The 20,067-nt window shown below is 42.0% G+C and overlaps 1 protein-coding gene and 1 long non-coding RNA gene across 7 annotated transcripts in view; one reads left to right on the top strand and one right to left on the bottom strand.

Moving 5' to 3' along the window:
• The window catches only part of TOX2 (TOX high mobility group box family member 2), a 254,047-nt gene that overhangs the window by 200,487 nt on the left and 33,493 nt on the right, over positions 1 to 20,067 (bottom strand). For 2 of the 6 annotated variants that reach the window (XM_083618790.1, XM_083618794.1), the window contains exon 1: positions 15,661 to 15,883. The exons of 1 other annotated variant lie outside the window; for it this stretch is intronic. In XM_083618790.1, the coding sequence (XP_083474916.1) occupies positions 15,661 to 15,762 (102 nt within the window). In that variant the 5' untranslated portion in view covers positions 15,763 to 15,883. Of the gene's footprint in view, positions 1 to 14,629; positions 14,797 to 15,660; positions 15,884 to 20,067 lie in introns of those variants that run through there. 3 more of the 6 variants (XM_083618792.1, XM_083618795.1, XM_083618791.1) reach the window with 2 other exon arrangements.
• LOC310765715 lies at positions 16,023 to 19,309 on the top strand. The gene is made up of 2 exons (XR_014549761.1): positions 16,023 to 16,575; positions 17,369 to 19,309. It is a non-coding gene; the product is annotated as an uncharacterized lncRNA (long non-coding RNA).

Raw genomic sequence — 20,067 nt, 5'->3', positions numbered from 1 at the left:
TATTATTATTATATCTAAGAAAGACTGAATTTTTAAGCAGCAGAGAAAAAAGAGCTTTGTTTTTTATAGAGCACTCAGACAATCCAGGCTTCTTGTGATCTAGCTATAATTAGAGGTCAAGAAACCACCTCAGACTAAAAGTCACCTGATTTCCTCTGATGAGGCTACTCAGAAATAGCTTGCAGTACTGGGCTACGCAAACCAATTTTCAAGTAATCTCTTCACAACAATAATTACTGGTACTGGACTGGACCATAATTTAGCATTTACCTAATAGATACATAATGTATAAAGCTGACATGAAATCATACAGCAGCTCTTTTAAAAGTTTAATTATATATGCAGAAGTAATCCAATCTATGAAAAATGTTATAGCTGTGGGTGGTTTTCGATGCAATATGAAGATTTAGACTGCAAGCTAGGCAGACTCCATTCCTATTTTGAAGGAAAATAACACACATCTTTACAAACTGCAAAACCAATAATAAATGGAGGGGGTCACATGAATGAAATTTTTAACCCTGGACACGTAATAGTTAAGGGAAAAGGTGGTTTTAATATTTCTTCAATCAATCTCACCACTGCTAATGTCAGATTTTAAGGCTTAAAATTTAAGGGCTTGTCCACTCTATCAGTTCACCACTCACCAACAACAAGCTGAATGCAAATTTTACATGCAGCTGACAAGCAGTATCTACATTTTTAAAAATCTAAGCAAATGTTTTTAAGTCACAGTAGAAACCTGGACTGGAACAAGTCTTCTCCTTGAAGGTGAACAGTTGTTCCAAAAAGTGATTAATGGAAGCTGTATATACAGAAATCCTGTAGTACCTACCAATTAAGCAATCATACCCTTTTTCTTTTGCTAGCCCCATCCCTCCATTCTCCAGAATATGGGCATCTTTCTGTACCTAGTCCATTTTTAAGTCTACTTTACTCTGGGGCAAGGCAAGGAGACATAACTCAATTGCATTTTTCTATGATAGGAATGCACATGCACAATTGTAATTTTCTACCAGCAAATTGATTGGGAGAGAAGAATGAAATAGAGGAGTGTTACTCAAATTATGGAGAGAACCAGCTCATCCCCTGTCTGTTGCCTCAGGTGCAGTTATTCTGTTGGCTGTTGACTACCATGTTGCTTGTAGTCCTTGTGAAAGTGCAGATAATATGCATGGTAGCCAACCTTGAATACTTACGGCTATCTGGGAATGACTCAATGAACAATACAATTCCAAGCAAAATGCTCCAATTGCATGGGAAGCCTCTCTCTTCCAGTTCTCTGTAACTTTGCTTTATCGTTCATCTCCTTCCCTTTTCCCTTCATTTCCTCCTTGTGGGTCTTTTTTCCATTACTATTTAGGTTGTGGTGGGTTAGGAAGCAGAGTGGACAGAAAATCTGAATTTGTTATGGGCAACCAATGGACAAAAAAATGCAAGGCTACCTTTTAAAATTCTGCAGATTAAATGTGGCAATCAGAATAACTGGCCAGTGGCCACAAGGAACAGCAGAAAAAGATGCCCACACATAAGGAGATAGTAATAACAGAGACTGTGACACTAGATGGGCCAGATGTGGCCCACAGGTGACCTTCTAGACTCAAGAGGGTAGGAAAGAAAGAATCTGCTACCTATAAATCCAGATACTCCAGTTCTCTAAGAACAGAAGAACACAGAATGATTGAAAGTAACTAAAGATATGTCAGCATAGCTGTTCCCAAAACAATCCTTGTTAGATACTATGTATGCTCCTCAAAAGTAAGTGATGCATCCCAAAACACAGAACTATTGCTATATTAAAAGTTGCATTCTGAAAACAAAGAAAATGAAAGCCTGAATACCAAACCTCCAGATATCATTTGATGGAGTATGAAACCTGGAATCACAACAACACTTCAGTCCTGCTTAAGGAATATCACACAAAGAACACCTCAAAAATATACACAATAGAAACAAATGCATGATCAACAAGATATAAAAATTTCTAGGAAAACACCATTACCAGCAAAATAACTTATTTTTAATGCAGAGCTGTTAGGAAAACACAATTATAAGCTTCATTTATGCTAGAAGATATAATCCAAACCCTGGTTTAAAAAAACAACAACCCAAACATTTGGAGCTTTATTTGTAAGAAGATGAATACAAAAGGTAAATGGAGAGAAAAACTCATTCCATGCACATTAGCCCTCCCAGTGAGTTCACAATAAAATGCTACTGTTAGAATAATCTAAATATAGTTTCAGAATGGTCTGTGCACACATTTTATGTAGATTAATACAGACACATAATAAAAGCATTGGTTGAATAGGCATGGGCTCTAGATCTCACCATAGAAAAGTCTTTAAAAGTACATGGAGTTTAATAAAAATAAACAGTGCAAAAAGAAAGCAGCATGGATCAAAAGCATCATATTCATCAACAACAGCCCCCTGAACAGAAACCATGTTCATGTGGCTACAACTAAGGCAATGGAATGGCCTTTACACATGGGAAGCAAAAAAGGCTTTCCCACCAGCAATGCTTTTCAGAATGCAAAGGAAATGCTGATCTACGCTGTACCAGTATAAACAAGAATTAGCACTACCAACAGTAATTCAGATAATTCAGGTTTACATTACAGCAGAAGTCGGCTGCATATGACTTCTTTATTCATTTCTTTTTCGTTTAACTTTTTATCGGGTTGTTTTTTAAAAAAAAGAAAATACAGATAATATTAGTAATACAAATAAGCAGACCATAGCAGGCTCGTACCATTCATATACGACAAGGTGAAGCATGTTAGGTTTATTGTAACGTCCTAGCCATCTGGTTCATTACCTATAGCCAGTGTGCGCATCTTAATTCACAAACAAAATTAAAAGAGAACAGCAAAATCAACAGTTAACATTCAACTTTGTACAGACAGATATCCTTGATTTAGTCCAAACATAGCATCTCAACCATATCAGGCAAGTATCGATTGTATTGTAGCTAATTTAGTGATCATTTTCCTATTATGCTGCAGGTAAAGCAAAGTAGAGTATCTATGAATGGAATTGTGGGGGGTGGGGTGGGCATCTGCTTAAATCAAGCAAATCAAACTAAAGGCTGGAGGGGGGGAGATTGTTCATTCTGGGAATGCTAGCATATATTATAAAATCAAACCACACTGGGGTAAAGCCATCCTTCTTGATCTGTCTGTGTGACCATCATGGACTTATTTGTTAATCGCTCTAAAAGGGCTATTTCGCAGACCATTTTGTACTATCAATCAATTTTTTATTGTATAAAGCCAAAGGCCTTTACAATGGACGACAGAGAATAAAAGGAAACTTTCATCTAAAATCGTACATGTAACCTGTAGCAGTTTACAACTTTTAAAGAAATTTACAACATTAAGACTTAAAACTGGAGTGCATTCACATAGCTAGAATGGAGCTTCTTGGCTGCCAGTGCAAATTTGGCTACCTGGTGTGTAATATATAGATGTTTATCAGCTAGGAGTTCAACTGTTACTTCCTGTACGGATCGACTAGGAAGCCAATTAAGAATTGGAGATATAAATTTTCCTCTGGGCTTTGTATACAGGGGGCAAATCAGCAGATAGTGTGTATTGTCCTCTACCTGATTGCATCTATGTATACATTTGTGATCCATAGGGGGAATTCCCCAGTATCTCCCCTCTAAATATGCTGAGGGCATCTGTTGAAATCTTAGTTCTTTAAAGGCCCTGAGTAGTTGTGGGAAGGTCAGAGTTTCAAGGTAACGGGGTCTTGAGTGATTGCTCTTAATTTGGGGGTACGAAGTAGAGTAGTGGGCAGCAATGATGGATGCTCTGTCTTGGCTGGCATCCTGATCAAAACTCCAATTTCTAAGGTCACATGGTCTAAGGGCCAAGTAGTTCTCCATTTGGAGATTATAAGCCCTAAATTTATCTTGGCACTTTTTGTGCACAGCCCCCTGTCCTTAGTTGCTCTAACCAGCAGAGCTTAGTAAGAGTATGAACCTCGTAGGCATTTAGCCTGTGCCAGTATCTCAGATAGGCTAGATCAATTCTGGCTGCTAGTAAGGGAAGGCCCAACTTGGCTCTGAGGTGGGCTTCTGGTGTCCCAAAGGGAAGCTCCAAAATCTGCCTCAAAAATTTATTTTCCAGGATCTCATATTTCATATTTGACACCAGTTCCCCATATCTCAGTCCCGTAGAGCATTTGGGCGATGATTTTAGAGACAAAGATCTTAATAGCTGGGTTGATTAACTGTTTGCCCTTTGAATGGAAGAACCTAGTAGAACAACCAGATATTAGCTTAATTGTTTCCAGATGGAGTTTCCATAATGACTTTCCATCAATAAGTAATCCTAGATATTTAAATCTGGGTACTTGCTCAAGGGTGTGAGCAGGTTGTTCCCAAGCTCTGAAGTTTCAAAGAGTTTATCTCCATTAGCAATGTCTCCTGTAGGCATACTATATCAAATGTTTGCAAGCACCTTTTGAAGTCCAGGTCAGCTAGTTTGTCCCTCCAGCCTGCAATGTTCCAAGAAACTAGTTTTAAGGGGTAGGCTAGTTCCTTATCAGTTCTCAGCCAGTCTGCCATGGAGTCTGTCAATAAGGCATATCTATTCCCTGCACATCAGTCAGAGGTCGGCGAGTGGAAGATTTTATTTATGCCTTTTGACATTACGTTCCTTCGTACCTTGGAAAGTTCATTGAATTTAGCATAAGAATGTCAGGTCTGGGCTTTGGTGCTTGGTGATACCCTATAGGGATGTTGTTAGGGGATGATATATAAAAGGGGCAGTGATAGATTTGCCAGGTGATGGGCTGTAAATATAATGATGCCCTTTGGGCCCAAATTTGGCCCTATATGTCCATGCAAATACCCTGCCCAGACCATTTGGCACCAATTGTCTACTGGTACACTAGAGAGAGCCTTCCAGTGTCTGATTATGTTACATCTGGCTGCCTGTACAAGATGGCTTATCAATTATTTATTATGTAAATCGTAAGTTGTTATCCTGAAATATATTTTAAAAGCTAGTTCTAGTTTGACTTCTAGTTGTTGCCCTCCTATTTTGTTAACTTCCGGGAGTACTGAAAGCCTGGATTTTTGCACATTCCCACCACATATGGAGGTAGGTACCAGGTGCAGGCCCCTGCCAACCTAGCAGTTTGAAAGCACATCAAAGTGCAAGTAGATAAATAGGTACCGCTCCGGCGGGAAGGTAAATGGCATTTCCATGCACTGCTCTGCTTCGCCAGAAGAAGCTTAGTCATGCTGGCCACATGACCTGGAAAAACTGTCTGCAGAAGCTGACAAACGCCGACTCCCTTGGCCATTAAAGCGAGATGAGTACCGCAACCCCAGAGTCGTCAGTGAATGAACCTAATGGTCAGGGGTCCCTTTACCTTTTACCAAGTGCAGGACAACATCGCCAACACCTTGGCAAGGTGCCAGAGTGAAACATACATGGACTTCTGAAGTGGAAATATGCAGCCTAAACGTGATTCAGAGAATCCTGGGGTCTGAGGTTTAGTTGTTATGTTTAAGTATGTTTTAAGGCCTCATGGCTGCAGAAATGCTACAAGGGCAAAAACTAATATGGAAGTGGCAAGGTCTAGGCTGATTTAATTGATTTTCCATTTTTAAGACCACATTTCAAGGTTCTATAGAGGTCGATTCAGACTGTTCAAATGAGTAGCAAAATCATATCAAAACTTCTGTAGAGCATAAGTAGAACATGTCCACTAATTTCATCATCCACCAAGATCAGGAGAATGATATGCAAGTTATGTTGCTCCCATGCATCTAAAATACCCGGATTAGCCTTGGTCTTCTGATTCGTTTCATTTTTTCCATGTAGCACGCAAAGCTAAACAAGTTACTCTTCCCTGCACAACGAGCCACAGAACACGTTCTAGAGATATATGCGTAATTGGTTTTAAAAGGTAAAGGGACCCCTGACCATTAGGTCCAGTCGTGACCGACTCTGGGGTTGCGGCGCTCATCTCGCTTTATTGGCCGAGGGAGCCGGCGTACAGCTTCTGGGTCATGTGGCCAGCATGACTAAGCCGCTTCTGGTGAACCACAGCTGCACACGGAAAGGACGTTTACCTTCCCTCTGGAGCAGTACCTATTTATCTACTTGCACTCTGACGTGCTTTCGAACTGCTAGGTTGGCAGGAGCAGGAACCGAGCAACGGGAGCTCACCCCATCGCGGGGATTCGAACTGCCAACCTTCTGATCGGCAAGTCCTAGGCTCTGTGGTTTAACCCACAGCACCACCCGCATCGTACTTGGTTTTAAATATCATATAAAAATAAACAGGCAACTTTTTAAATTTACCATCTGTTCTTCTGCAATCTTCTTTTCTTATTCATCAAACGTCCAAGCAACTTTAGTGCATTTAAGGGAATTAATTAGAAATGGCCATGGAAGCCATATTGTCTAGCAGTGTTCAAAATACCTCTATTATTCCAAAAGTAACTACGCTGAAGAACCCCTCTCTCTGCGCATGGAGCTAGAACAACATTTTCTATGAATGAATGGGTATTCATTATTTAGTTCTGAATCCCTGATTTAATAAAGCCTTCGGCAAAAGAGAGCTTCAAACACTTCCCATTATGCAGATGGAAAGCGCACAGCATCAAAGCTTATGCCGCAGGAAACAGAGATGGTGCATCAAGTGACTCACACAATTCCAGAATGTAAATATTTTTAATGGTAAGTTTTTACCCTATTTAGCAATATTCGAAATCAGAAACCAAATGAGCGGCCCCCAAAATAAAATAAATAAATAAATATAGGGAATTGTATTCCCTTTTCAAACCAAAATTAGCAGAAGAATAGAATTACATTTCTTCAAAACCGAGTTGGCTCAGGAGAGTGAAAAAGGAAATATTTTATCTCCCAGCATGCCAAAGCTGTAAAAGAAGAGTAGGGGGAAAGGCAAGTGTTTACTGCTGCAATTTACTGTGCACGTAAAAGTCAAAAGAAAACAGAATGTTCCATAAAAATTTATTCATTACATTGACCCTCCCTTATACCGATAGGTCAAAACCAATTTCTGATGAGTTCTGTTTTAAAAAACAAACACACAACAACAAATATTGCTAAGATTTAGCATCTCTCTGAACTCTAGTGACTTGCAGCACAATCTATCCTATTCATGTCTACTTAGAAATAAGTACCAGCGAATTCAATGGGATTTACTCCCAGGTAAGTGTGTATAAGATTGCAGCCTAAATCCTTTTTGCCTGTGGAAAAAATGTACAATTTTTTTAAAACAGAGAATAGAAAAAACAGGGTTATAAATTATTATTAGTTTTAAAGTAACAGCTGTTTAAAAGATTGGTTTGGCATATCATATGCCCTTTGCTTGTGTACATACAAATGTATCAGCAACTTAATCTGATTAAGACCATACGCTCTAAAGACTTCCTGGGATTCTTCCTTTAGGATATGGATATATTGTCATGTATGGGTGGTGCCAAAATTCCCTCCCTCTGAATTTACCACTAGATTTATCAGTCCCGTTTACCTTGTGCTGGTTGTGGAAGAACAGCAATGCATTTGTTTTTCAACATTCTTTTTAGCTTAGTTTTCTTGAATTTGTAAAAGTCACCGGGAATGCACAATTTGCTCCCACCATACTTTTCTATTTCTTCCATTTATTGCAGCTTTTCCCTTTACCCTAAGCCACACGCACAATCACTCATGTGCATTCAAATATCATGCAGTTATACATACAATCCCATTAAGTTTTTCTTTCACCCAGTCTTTCAACTGACCACCTTGCTAGCTATCATCAGTTCCCCATCACCATTGCCTTACGCACACAATCACAATTCAGGAACAAAACAAAGTGTGTAACATTTTAATATCTGCAAGTACATGACAGTGGTAATGGGAACCGTAAGTGCTAGCAATTAGGGAGGGCTTTAAACAGAGAACTGAAGTAAATCAGCAAGTTGATCAACTAAAAGACTGGACCAAATAGAAGCTGCTGAGGAAAGCTGACATGATCGTGCACAAAATCCACGAAAGAAAGAAAGAGTTTAATTCACAGATGGAAGTCCATCTGTGTATCTGAAGAAGTGTGCATGCACACGAAAGCTCATACCAAGAACTAACTTAGTTGGTCTTTAAGGTGCTACTGGAAGGAAAAAAATTTTTTTGTTGTTTTGACTATGGCAGACCAACACGGCTACCTATCTGTAACTTTAATTCACCCTGTCACACATGCACATGATTTTGCTGAAGGGACATAAAACAATGACTAGGAGAAATAGAAAGCAGCAGCAAGTACAAAGTATGCACGTGCCAATTCCGTGCAAAGTTAATTAGAGAAAATCTCTATGAACAATTGGAAGACAGGCAGAGTGAAACTCTGGGCACAACCAACCTGCAGAAAACTTGCAAGTCAGAGCAGGGAAAATCCATCCACTCCTAACTGGTAGTCAAATACTACATACTGAATGAATTAAATCTCCACAATTTGTACCAAACCATTAGAATTCTTTGAAGAGTACAAGAACGTAAGATGAACTTTGTTGGATCAGAACAAAGGAGAACTGCCTGGCCCAGCATCTTGTTTCCCACAGCAACCAAGCAAATGTCTAAGGGAAGCCCAAAAGCAGGACATGAAGGCAATAGGCCTCTTTTGTTGCTGCTCCGGAGAAGTTGCCTCTGATCCTGTACAGTAGGGTAGGCAACCTAAGGCCCATGGGCCACAAACGGCCCACGGGGGTCGTTTAAGCAGTCCACGAGCCGCCCCCGAACTGAGCCATCCGCTTAGCGAGTCCCCACGCACTGCGCTAAACCAGCACAGTGTGGCGTGGGGGATTCGCTTCCATGGTGCTGGAAATCACGTCTACGCAGATGCCAGAAATCGTGGGTGCACGCACAATCCGGACCACAGAGGGATCTCCGCTTGAGTGAGCCGGCCCAGGCGAGGCAAACCTTGCCAGCCTCTGCTGTAGAGACAGTAGCCACCATAGTCACCTTTAATTTTCAACATAAGAAAAAAATATTTCTTACAATAAATGGATAGTTTTTAATCACACAGGAGCACACTGCCAGTGACCCCACCCCACCTTGTGACCTTAATATACCTAAGTGTTGCCCATGCACCATGTCCAACCAAGCTGGGCCCAAGCTGATGATGCAATGAAACAAAACTAACACAGAGAGGTTGGATTTATTCTAGCCATACTCATTTTCAAAGCAAGCCCTATGATACAGTTCATTCCTGTTTAGACAGCAGTGCAACATACCTGCAGAGGAAGCTTCACATGCTACATACAACTCAATGTGGGCAGATTCTTCACATAATCAGCAGGACTGAACAAAAACATCCTCCCCAGATTCTCCATCGTGTCTGACTGAATATTCAAGGGGAGATGTAATCCCTCCAAGAATATTCAAGGGGAGGTGTAATCCCTCCAAGAATTTTGTTGGGGTCAAACAATAACATTCTCCAATAAAAAATGGGGGGGTCGCAGTTGAATGAAACACTATTAGTGCATATAATAGAACCACAGAATCACAGAGTTGGAAGGGACCACAAGGGTCATCTAGTCGAATCCCCTGCAATGAAGGAATCTTTTTGTCCGACATCAGGCTCAAACCCATGACCCTGAGATTAAACGTCTCATGCTGTACTGACTGAGCTATATAGGTGGATGGCAGGAAGCAATGGGCTAAGAGAGAAGAATGGAAAGGAGCAGGGGCCAAGCCCATTGCTTCCTTAAATATATTATTAGGTTGCATCCACAGTTGTGCTCAAAATTCCCCACCATATTGCCAAGCCCATTGAATCTAATATTTGGGGAGTGTGGGCTAGAATTCTCCAACAGTTGCGGGAGGGAACCAGAAAAGGGAAACTTCTCATAAGGTTGTTCTCAGGCAAATTTTAGCTTGACGTATTTATCAGGGACTTTGAAAATGTAATTAAAGCTACTTACTTCTACAAATGTAATGAAGAACAAAAAGTCTCTGTTTACATCTACACAGTTGAAAAACCAGAGACTTTACGTCTACTTTTACAAGTTTTCTGTAGAAAAAAAAAACAGAGCACAAGCAATAATACATTTATCACCATTCCCTGACCCTGCATTCCTCAATCACACAGGAATCCTTCTATATTGCTTTTCTTCAATGGCACCTTTGGCCGAGTAAGGAATTTAGAACTGGGCCTTTCTGTTGTATAAACATTCAAACTCACCATAAGTATCTGATGCAGAATTTGCTTGCCACAGTCATAAGATTTGTGGGGTTGTTTTTAAAAGGCTTTTTGAAGCTGCTGTTTTTCTTTTAACTTTCTGAACATATTCATTTGAGAATCTTTTCTTTTCTTGACAGGGGATGGAAATTTAACGTAAATTCATATATATCGTAATTTTTATCTGACATATTGGGAGGCGGACTTCTTTCAATGTGGAATATGCACAATTAAGAGTTAGAGAATCTAAAAAGAGTCCCAGTTAGAGTCCTAAGCTTTCACACAAAAGCAGCAGTTTTGGGAACTTAAAAGTTTGCATAAAACAGCAGATCATCCTGGGAAGAATAAAGGCCACTTTACACCTGATATTGTTAATACACTGAGATCATCTACACATAGGAAACAAGACATCTGAATTATATGTAGCAAGAGTATCTATTTGTTTTAAATAAATAACACACACACACAATTTTTTCCCAACAACAAAGTTGAAAGATAACAATCTCCAATTAAATTGTGATAATAAAAAAGAGTCAGCCTTAACACACACACAAAAAGTTGATAACTCAAATGCCTGGGGGAAAAGTAAAGTTTTAACTCCAACATCTAAATGCCCAAAGTGTTGGCACGTAGCTACCGTATTTTTTCATGTATAAGACTAGGTTTTTTCCTAATAAATTATATCAAAAATTAGGGGGCGCCTTATACACGGATAGTGCCGATGCCATTTTCTTAAATCTGAGTCCCCCAAAATAGGGGGTGTCTTATACATGGGGGCGTCTTATAGATGGAAAAATACAGTAATTATATTGGAGTTGGAACTCCACGGTCAAGGTGCTACCAGAGAGATGGCTGCATCCCCAGAAGCCTCCAACTTCACTTCTAAAGGGGGGAAAGCAGCAGATCTTAATAAATTGGCAGGTTCATATGGAAACAGGTGGTCCTGCAGATACTCTGGTCTCAGACCATTACAGCTTTATGGATCAGAACCAGTGCTTTCAATTGGCTCAGAAATCAACTGGAAGCCAGCACAAATCTTTAAGCAATGGTGAAATATTGTCAGGCCTACTATTTTGCTACAAGATAAGCTGGCATTGCCTCCAGTTACAAATATGAGGGGAAGCTTTGTTATATCAGGAATGAGTTTTTTTACTTATTTTGGCTACTACTGTAATGTATGGACAAGCGTACTAGTAGACATTTTGCAGGCTAATCACATTTTGGCTTATTTGCAAGGTCACTCTCAATATATAGAGACCTAATAACAAGAACATAGCATTTATATGTCCACTTTTCAGTGTTCAAAGTACTTCACATAGCCCAGTAATCCTCACAAGAATCCTGTAAGGTAGGCTAGAATTACTGGCAGTGTTTGCAGTATATTGCATACTGAGTGCTAAAATTGAGAGAATAGTTGCTTGTCTAAGGCAACTTGGTGACTTTATGGGTAAGGTGCCATTTGAACAAGAACTTAATATTGAGTTTTGCAAGCCATTCCAATAGCCTTTTTGGCTAAAGGGAATGGTATAAATGCCATAAATAAACAAACTTCTTGGACCATGGCTTACATTATTGGCCACCACACTATGCCAGCTCTCAACAGATAATTCCAAACAAACAACTGGACGATACCCCAGAGCACAGCAAATGGCGTTTAACTGGCATTCATGTAGATATTAGACAAGCCCTACTACAAACATCCCTATCCTATTGAAACGGTAATGCTGGTGTACAACAGGGATTTCAGTGACTGCAAAGAGAAACTGTTGCTGCAGTGCACAAATGTAATAGGAAATCTCATGATGACAATATTGTGTTCAATAAATGCACAAAACATTAGTACTTCAAGATGCTTTGAGCTAAACAGTGTTTCTACAGAAAGCTCGAGGGCCATATCAGAAGCACCTATTGGCTCAGGGGAATGAAAACACAGAGCTATGAAATACTATGTCCTTCACTTCTATTTCTACACCCGGTACACAATACACACTACACAACCCTTCCTCCTGCAGAGTTTCCCTGCCCACCCACTCTTCTGGAAGCTCCAATCATGGAGCTTGAAAGCTTGTTTGGCAAAATCCCACCCTTTTTCGTGTTTGAGCTCCTGAGGAAACCTCAGAAAATCAGTACCACACACTGTCAAATTCCCTGGGGTTTTTTTTTGGGGGGGGGGTAGAGAAGAGAAGCAATAACTAGGCCTCACAATATCAGTCTCCTCCAAGCTAGCATTCTCCTTTAATTACAGAAAGCAGAAGCTGGCCCTCCTTCATTCTAAAACCTCAACTAAGGAAGGGCAGAGTTAGCAATCCCAAACACATCTTTGTCTGTTCCCCTTTCTCCCATTCAAACCCCATTGAAACTTTTGCTTCATCCTTAACATTCACCTGGAGGAGCTGCTGAATTCCCTGATTGTCCCACCTACGCAAACAATCCCCTTGCAATGTGTATTCTTTGAGGCTCTCAAATTGTGCAACCTTTGAGGATAGAACCACCTGTTAACCTTCTCTACAACATTGAGCAAAATGACAATGTTTATCACTGTAAGAGAAAAATCCACATACATTGTTCTATATATGTACTTTGGGGGAAGAGACATTTTAGAGCCCATGGTAACATCTTTTAAGGGAACAGGCTGAACATGGGCCTCTGGGATACTGCAACTGCAATCCTACTTTCTTTGCACGAAGATGATTTACTGCACAAGTCCATTTGACCCATTCTGACTATGTAAATAGCAATTGACAGCAGTGGGATATTTATATTGACAGCAGTGGGATATTTATATTGGTTGCTAGTTACATATTTAACATTTTCTCTTCTTTCCTCTCTCTCTTTTTAAGATCCTGGTAACAGTGACAACAGCAGCACCTGGTGGCAGTGGTCAGTATTTTGTATGTGCTCCTTTTCATCACCTCTTCTGGACTCTTTATCAATCAAACTTGAAGTTATTTGCTTTATCAGAGAAACTGACGAAGAACTATTACAGCACTCTGTCACTCTCTGTGTGTTGCTTTTTCCCAGGATTGTTAGAAACAGCACTTTTGTAAAAAGATGCATTAACAGCAAGTGATGCATTAACAGCAAGTCAACTAACTGCAGCCAAAAACACCTGCCCAACATGTGCAATAATTCCTCCGAGGAGTGTTTTCCCCTTGGCCTACCTATGATCAAAGTTTATGGCAAAGTAGTCATGCTGTAACTTTCCATTTTACTCTAAAGTTGCTACAGATCTCTTGCATTCACCCCTTTTAATGGCTAATTACAAGTTGTAATGCTTTATATTTCAACTTTCCAGATGAAGAAAAAACACCATGGATTTACTTCTGACATTTTTCAATATTTGTAAAAAAAAAACCAGACAAAATTCCAAAACTCATTTATTTTTCTTTAAAGACTGGTATTAGATATATATTCCAAGTCATCCAACATGTCTTGTATGTTAGCAGTTGGTTCTTTGATAATAATGAAAATTTAAAATTTCTTCCTGCAAGAATAAACAACACTTTGTGTTTTAGAAGCCATGGTTGTTACATGAATAAAATGATATGAATTGGAAAATACTTGTATTTCGGAAAGAAATTTTCAAATTAGGTTTGACAGCCCAGACAGCTGTGGATAGACATACTATAGATTTTAAAATGTTTATATAAAACCATATGCAAATATATCACAATTGCAATAGTCTGTGATGAATGTTTAAAGGCACATATCAGTGTAGGAAGGGGAAAGCTTCATAATTTAAAACAAATCTGTATTAGAAAACTCAATATACCACAAAAACAAAACCAACAGACCATGTAGCTTTTGCTCTGCAACTTCCATTACTTTATAAAATTGCAAGCATCTGATAATATGAAACAAATACATATTCGTGCATGATTAAATAATCCAAAGTTTCAAATTATTTCATTAAAATGTTGAAGTTTTGCTGTCCTCAAGCCTGAAATGGATAGTACTCACAGATAAAGACCGACAATATCTGTGCTTCACTCTCTTACTCCTCTCAGTTAAAGTCATTGGCCAAAACACCATGCACTCTTATATATCTTCTAACAAATTTCTCTCTCTCTTACACACACAAACACACACACAGTGCACTTTCTTGCAGTAGTAAATAGACAAATCTAGGTTAGAAAGATTTTCATGTTGTGCTGTAGATCTTATGAATTATACATAATCCATGGCTCTCAGTTGCATTTAACAGAAGTAACTGTATTGTGGGGAGGGGGAGGAGAGGGAAGCGGTTGACAACTAAGGGAGAAGAACCTGCAGCCTGAGTTAGAGAAATGCTAAAACAAAAACATAAGGGCTGTTAAGTTCTAACCACTGCATATAAGGCTAAATCCAGGTGTGCACAGTCTATATCATATATGGATTCCTCTGAGAAAGACATTAAAGAATTGGAGGGGGAGTTATAATATACTCACCCTAAAGCATTTCTCCCCTAGCCTGTACATTGTCCAACAGAAACCATAGCCAGGCATGCAAGAAATACATTTCCAACCAAGCAGCCTCTTGAGCCCATACAATTCCACTCCTCCCCCAAACAACACACATACACACACACTTTTCTGCGTTCAGATTGTTTTTCTTCCCGTCTATAATAATGTTTACCAAAACTGAGAGGTCTAATCCGGGGTCTGAAGTGACGACGCAACTGATAACCAACTGCCTCTCTCCCACTCCTCTCCCCCCCACCCCACCCTTCCCCGCATATCCCCCATCCACACTAAACAACCCTCCCCTCCTGCTCTGCTTTTGCTTCGAAGATGGGAAAGAGAACTGCGTCGCAGCTTTCAGGCAAGCAGCCTGGGTGCTGGGAAACCAAATAGTTTTGAAATTCCCTCCTGCAGGATGCAGCCGCTCTCTTGCTACCTTCCACACTCTTGCTCCCCAGAGGAGGAGGAGGAGAAGTTTCAGCCTCTTTCGTTTGTTTGTTTTCCCCCGTCCCGGTTTTTAAAGCGCTTGCTTCTTTTCCCTTTGCTGCTAGCAAGCAAGCAGGCGATCTGGACATGGGACTTTGGGGCGATTTGCGAGAGAGGCAGAAAGCTTTCCCTCCCCAGTTTTTGCGGAGCCTTCGCAACTGGACCAAAGTGCGTGGGGCGGTGGGGGGGGGGAGGTGAGAGAGAGAGAGAGAGAGAGCTTTGCTCAGGGGTGCCATTGAATCAACTCCTTGCGCTGCCCCGTGCGGGGAGCGCTGACAAGTCCCGCGCAGCGCCGTGCGCGCGCCATCGCTGTTAGTGTGGGGCAAAGGGGGCAGCATCCCAGAGGGAGAAGAGGAGGAGGCGCGACGTGGGGAATTAGGGGAGGCGGGGTGGGGTAGGGGGCTGAGACTTGAGCGCACGTCCTCCTCGGTCGCTTGCATCCTCTCCACCCTTGCCCGGTCACTTGCGCCCGTCCCTCCTCGCCTCACCCCCCCCCCGCCGTCCGCCCCTCTCTCATCCCTCCCCCTTGTTACCTTGTTGCAATGGTAATAGTCCAGGGGGCCCAAGCAAGTGGGGTCGGCCCCAGGCAAGGAACCAACGGCGGTGGGGGCGGAAGGGTAAAACCTAACGTCCATGCCGGGGCTGCGCGCTGAGGGGGAGAACGAGGCGGCGGCGGCAGCAGCGGCGAGAGGAGGCTCCAGCGGGCATGGAACCGGCTCCTCCGGCGGCGGCTGCTCTGCCTCTGGCTCAGGGCGGGCGGGCGGGAGGGGAGGGGAGGAGAGGCGGGGAGAGGGAGAAGGGGAGGGAGCGCAGCCCAGAGCCGGCTCCACTCGCACTCTATTGTTCCAGGCACCGAGGCGAGGGGGGGGGGGAGAGAGAGAGCGGAGGAGGAGGAGGATGGGGGGAGGGGAGAGCGCCTGGGACCTGCCTGGGCTGGGCTCCCACAACAACCTCTCTCAGGCGGGCGCTGGGACCGCCACAGGGCGGGAGGGTGTCGCCAGCACACCCCGCGCCGGAGAGCGGGCCTGCCCCGAATGCCGACCCACCGAGGGACTGCGAGGGCCTGGCATGTGCCGAGCGAGCAGGGAGCGGAGCCGCCGCCGCCGCCGCTTTCCTGGCCGCGCTCTCTCGCGGAAGGGGCTTGGGGCAGGTTCTTCGCCGACGCCCCTCCGGGCTTCTTCTTCTCTTCTCGCTTCCACCCTCCTTCCCAGCCCTCAGGTTAATTCGCGGGAAGGTACCGCCTGGGGCTCTATAGTCACCCTTGGCCACGGGGGAATGGGTCCCACGGAAAGAAGAGGCGGGGGACTCTGTAAGGGGGTCGGAGCAGAGGGGTTCGTCCGGGCAGACTTTGCACTTTGTGGACCTGCTTGCTCTCCGCAAAACCCTGCGGCAGGAGGGGGGCGCCTGGAAGAGCTCCCCTACCGACCCCCCCCCCCCCAAGTCTCCAGGTATGCCTCTTGGGCGTGTTTTCGCTCGCACACAAGTGAAGGGCTTGAGCTAAACTCTCAACTTAGGGCTGAGATCCGCTCCCAAAGTAACCAGCACTTTGCCCTACCTGAGAAAGACTGGGCTGGGACCTGCCCCCACCCCAAAAAGAAACAGAGAAGAGGCAGCTCAAGAGCCGATTTGATAGCCATATTCACATATTTGAAGGGCTGTCGCAGAGGTGGATTTGTTTTCTGTGCCTACAAGGGGTAAAAGCACTTCCATGGGTTCGAATGGCAAGAAGTTTAGACTAAACACAAGGAGGAACTTCCTGACTACAAACTGTTCTGCCAGAGGGACAAACTCCCCCAAATGTGGTTCGAGGCTGGATGGCTACCTCTCAGAGATGTTGTAATAGTGGTTTCTAGGAAGCATAGAGTGATAATCTGTGTTTGTCCCAATTAACTGTCTTGAGCAAATCTTCTAAGATCTATCAGAAGGCACTCTTGGCTAGAACACATAAGTAATTTCAATTTTTGAAGGAAACTTTCTTCCAGGTAATGTTCTGCCTTGGAGGAATAGGCTCCAAACCACCAATAAATAGTTGACAGCTTTGTGAAGAGAGGCTTCTGTGATACCTTGATGCTGCTGGGTTAACTCCTTTGTTTTTTCACATGTGAAAACAGACAATGTGTTAAGCACTGAAGTACAAGCTGAAGAGCTACACAAAGCTAGCAGAGAAGCAGAATGGGGGGTGGGGGAAATAATGATGTTGTATGGAACCCACTCATTATTTCCATTTTCTTACGTTTCTAGGAAAGGAATATAACACGACAACCAAAGTTCAGAAGAAAAAGTGCATGCAGGGTAGACTATTAATGTCCCAAACCAAAAGAAAGAACAGTTTAAAAATGGAGTGGACCTGAAATGGTTCCCAACTGATCATATTTCAAATAAAGACTAAATTCAAATAAGATAGGGAAAATACAGGGGGAAGAACTGCTTGTAGAATATGGAATTAAGAATCTCAGAACATTCACTGTTCAGTTTAGGCTCATCAGAAAATTGCAGAGTCATACTGGGAGGCCTGCACCTAGTAATGGATTTTTACAGGAAGTGAAAGAGGAAGAAGGTAGAATTGATGAAGTAAGAGCCACATTCTGCAGTTGGAAAACCAGCTTTACAATGGGCACGTCCGGGACATTGTTCAGGTTTGTGTCGTGGTCTTCGCTTCCTCTCCAAGTGTTTCAAAACATTTGTTTTGAGGAACACCACACCAAAAAATATACTTTGGGAGAAGGTTGTCATTTGAGGAAAAGCAACGGAATGAATAACCATTTATGGTTGGGTTTATGGCATGAATCATCTAGTGCCTGCATTTTAATTATGAATGGCAGTATTTTATATACCTTGCTACAAAAGGACCAGATCATGGTGCTTAGTTATACAGTCCATACAGGGCATTATGTAGTGTTTGGCTCTGAGGCAGCTATGGAAAAGTGAGGTGGGAATGGCTGAAAGACTTTGGGGCAGTTAATGGGCAAAGATATCATGGGAAGAGTGTAGAATACTGTTAAACACCATCCCAATCTCCAAGTGATGCGAGATTCCAGGGCTCCAAGCATATATCCAGGGTTAATGTTTCCTTTGGAAATGAGGCTGTGGTGTTTTTATGATATATTGTTTATTTACACACATGTACATCCTGAGCCTACAATGGAGGGGTTCAAAGCATTACACTCCTGTCTCTCCCATTGCTGCAGCTTCCGATACAGGGAGCCCACATTGTGTTCTGAATGCACACTCCAGCTTGCAACATTTTACAGAATGACCCCCTTTACCCTTGACTGAAATCCTAAAACTTCCTCCTAAGGAAAACTCTGGCATTGTCTTTAGATTCATTAGCTCAGAGCTCAGAGTGGGGCTTCACCCATCTGCTGGCTGGGGGAGAGTCATTGCTTTATCAATCCCTTTCTTGATGGCTCCCTATCTTCTCTTTGTCCTCTTTTAATGATCCATCTCCCCGGGAGATTTACCTGACACAAGAAGCTGTTTTGACCTGTATTTCAGTATGCTAAATCCAGCATCTGGCAGCCCATTTTAATACTCCAAGCATTGATTAAATCCTAAAATTTACTAAATCCAGGAATTATGAGTGCCTTGCACCCACAAACTCTAGCACCCAAACTTGTAACAGTATCATGGTGAAGAAATAAAGCTGAAAGCCTACTAAGAGGAAAATAAATTCTGTCTCATAGATAAGGAAATCAAAATATATACTATTGGGCAGCAACAGAGGAAGGCATGGGTAAAATGGGTGTTTGTTTAGGAAAAGGAAGCCAAAATATATACCATGGGAAGGAGTAGAAGAAGGAACTGGCCGTATCAGTGACAGAAAATATGCACACAAGGAAACCATAGGATTGGTTAAAGGAAGTCCAAATGGCCTTTATTATTCTATGAGATGCTCTGTTTCCCCCCAAAAGGGCTGAATTTTAGGTCTCTCTTTCACAAACACACTCCAGATTAGAGGGTGAAGGGAAACTAATCTCAATAACTTGCATCATATTTACTAATTTGTTTCAAGCCTGAATTATCTCATAACTGGGTTAAGGACAAGCTGTCATACTTGAAAGTATGTTTCTCACTGTTATTGTAACTTCCAAGACATTTCTCACAGGTGAAAGTGTAACGTTCCTCTCTGAAACTGTTAGATTAATATCTCAATATTAATTTGAAGTAAATTTAAGTCGCTTTGAAGTAAATCTCCTAGAAGTCTTTTCACAATAAGAATGCTTAGGATTATTATTATTTGATTTTCTTGGTCTGGTTGATTTTATACTGCATAAAGAAAATGTGAGAGGAATTGCCAGTGTAACCACCTTTGTAAAACAGAATTCTAAAAGGATTCTCCCCAACAATTAAGGTGAATGGATTCAGTCTAGGGTGGACAGCATGATCCCACTTGTAGTTTCCCTGGATCTATGGTAGTACAGTGGTACCTCGGGTTAAGTACTTAATTCATTCTGGAGGTACGTTCTTAACCCGAAACTGTTTTTAACCTGAAGCACCACTTTAGCTAATGGGGCCTCCTGCTGCCGCCACGCCGCCAGAGCATGATTTCTGTTCTTCTCCTGAAGCAAAGTTATTAACCTGAGATGCTATTTCTGGGTTAGCGGAGTCTGTAACCTGAAGCGTCTGTAACCCGAGGTACCACTGTACACAATAATAAGCAACTCAGAATGGCATATTTTCCAATTTAAAATGGTTGCTTTCACTTACAAAATGAACTTTCCACACTCTGTGCAACACATTCTTTACATCATAGGTCTTTTTTAGTTTAACCCATCCACTATTGTGTTGCCCCTGTGATGTTTAGTGTCAGCTGCTGTCTCTTCTTACAACTGGAATCTCCTTCAATAATCAGGTTGAAACATCTCCCTCATACTTGCAACACAATAGCCCCTTTAATATGTTATTCTATGCATACAGTTAATTGCATGAGGGGGGGATGG

This window comes from Podarcis filfolensis (genome assembly GCF_964270895.1).
Source record: "Podarcis filfolensis genome assembly, chromosome: 6".
Lineage (NCBI taxonomy): Eukaryota > Metazoa > Chordata > Lepidosauria > Squamata > Lacertidae > Podarcis > Podarcis filfolensis.
The sequence above is the reverse complement of the archived record's forward strand: the minus strand, read 5'-3'. Positions and strand labels throughout refer to the sequence as shown.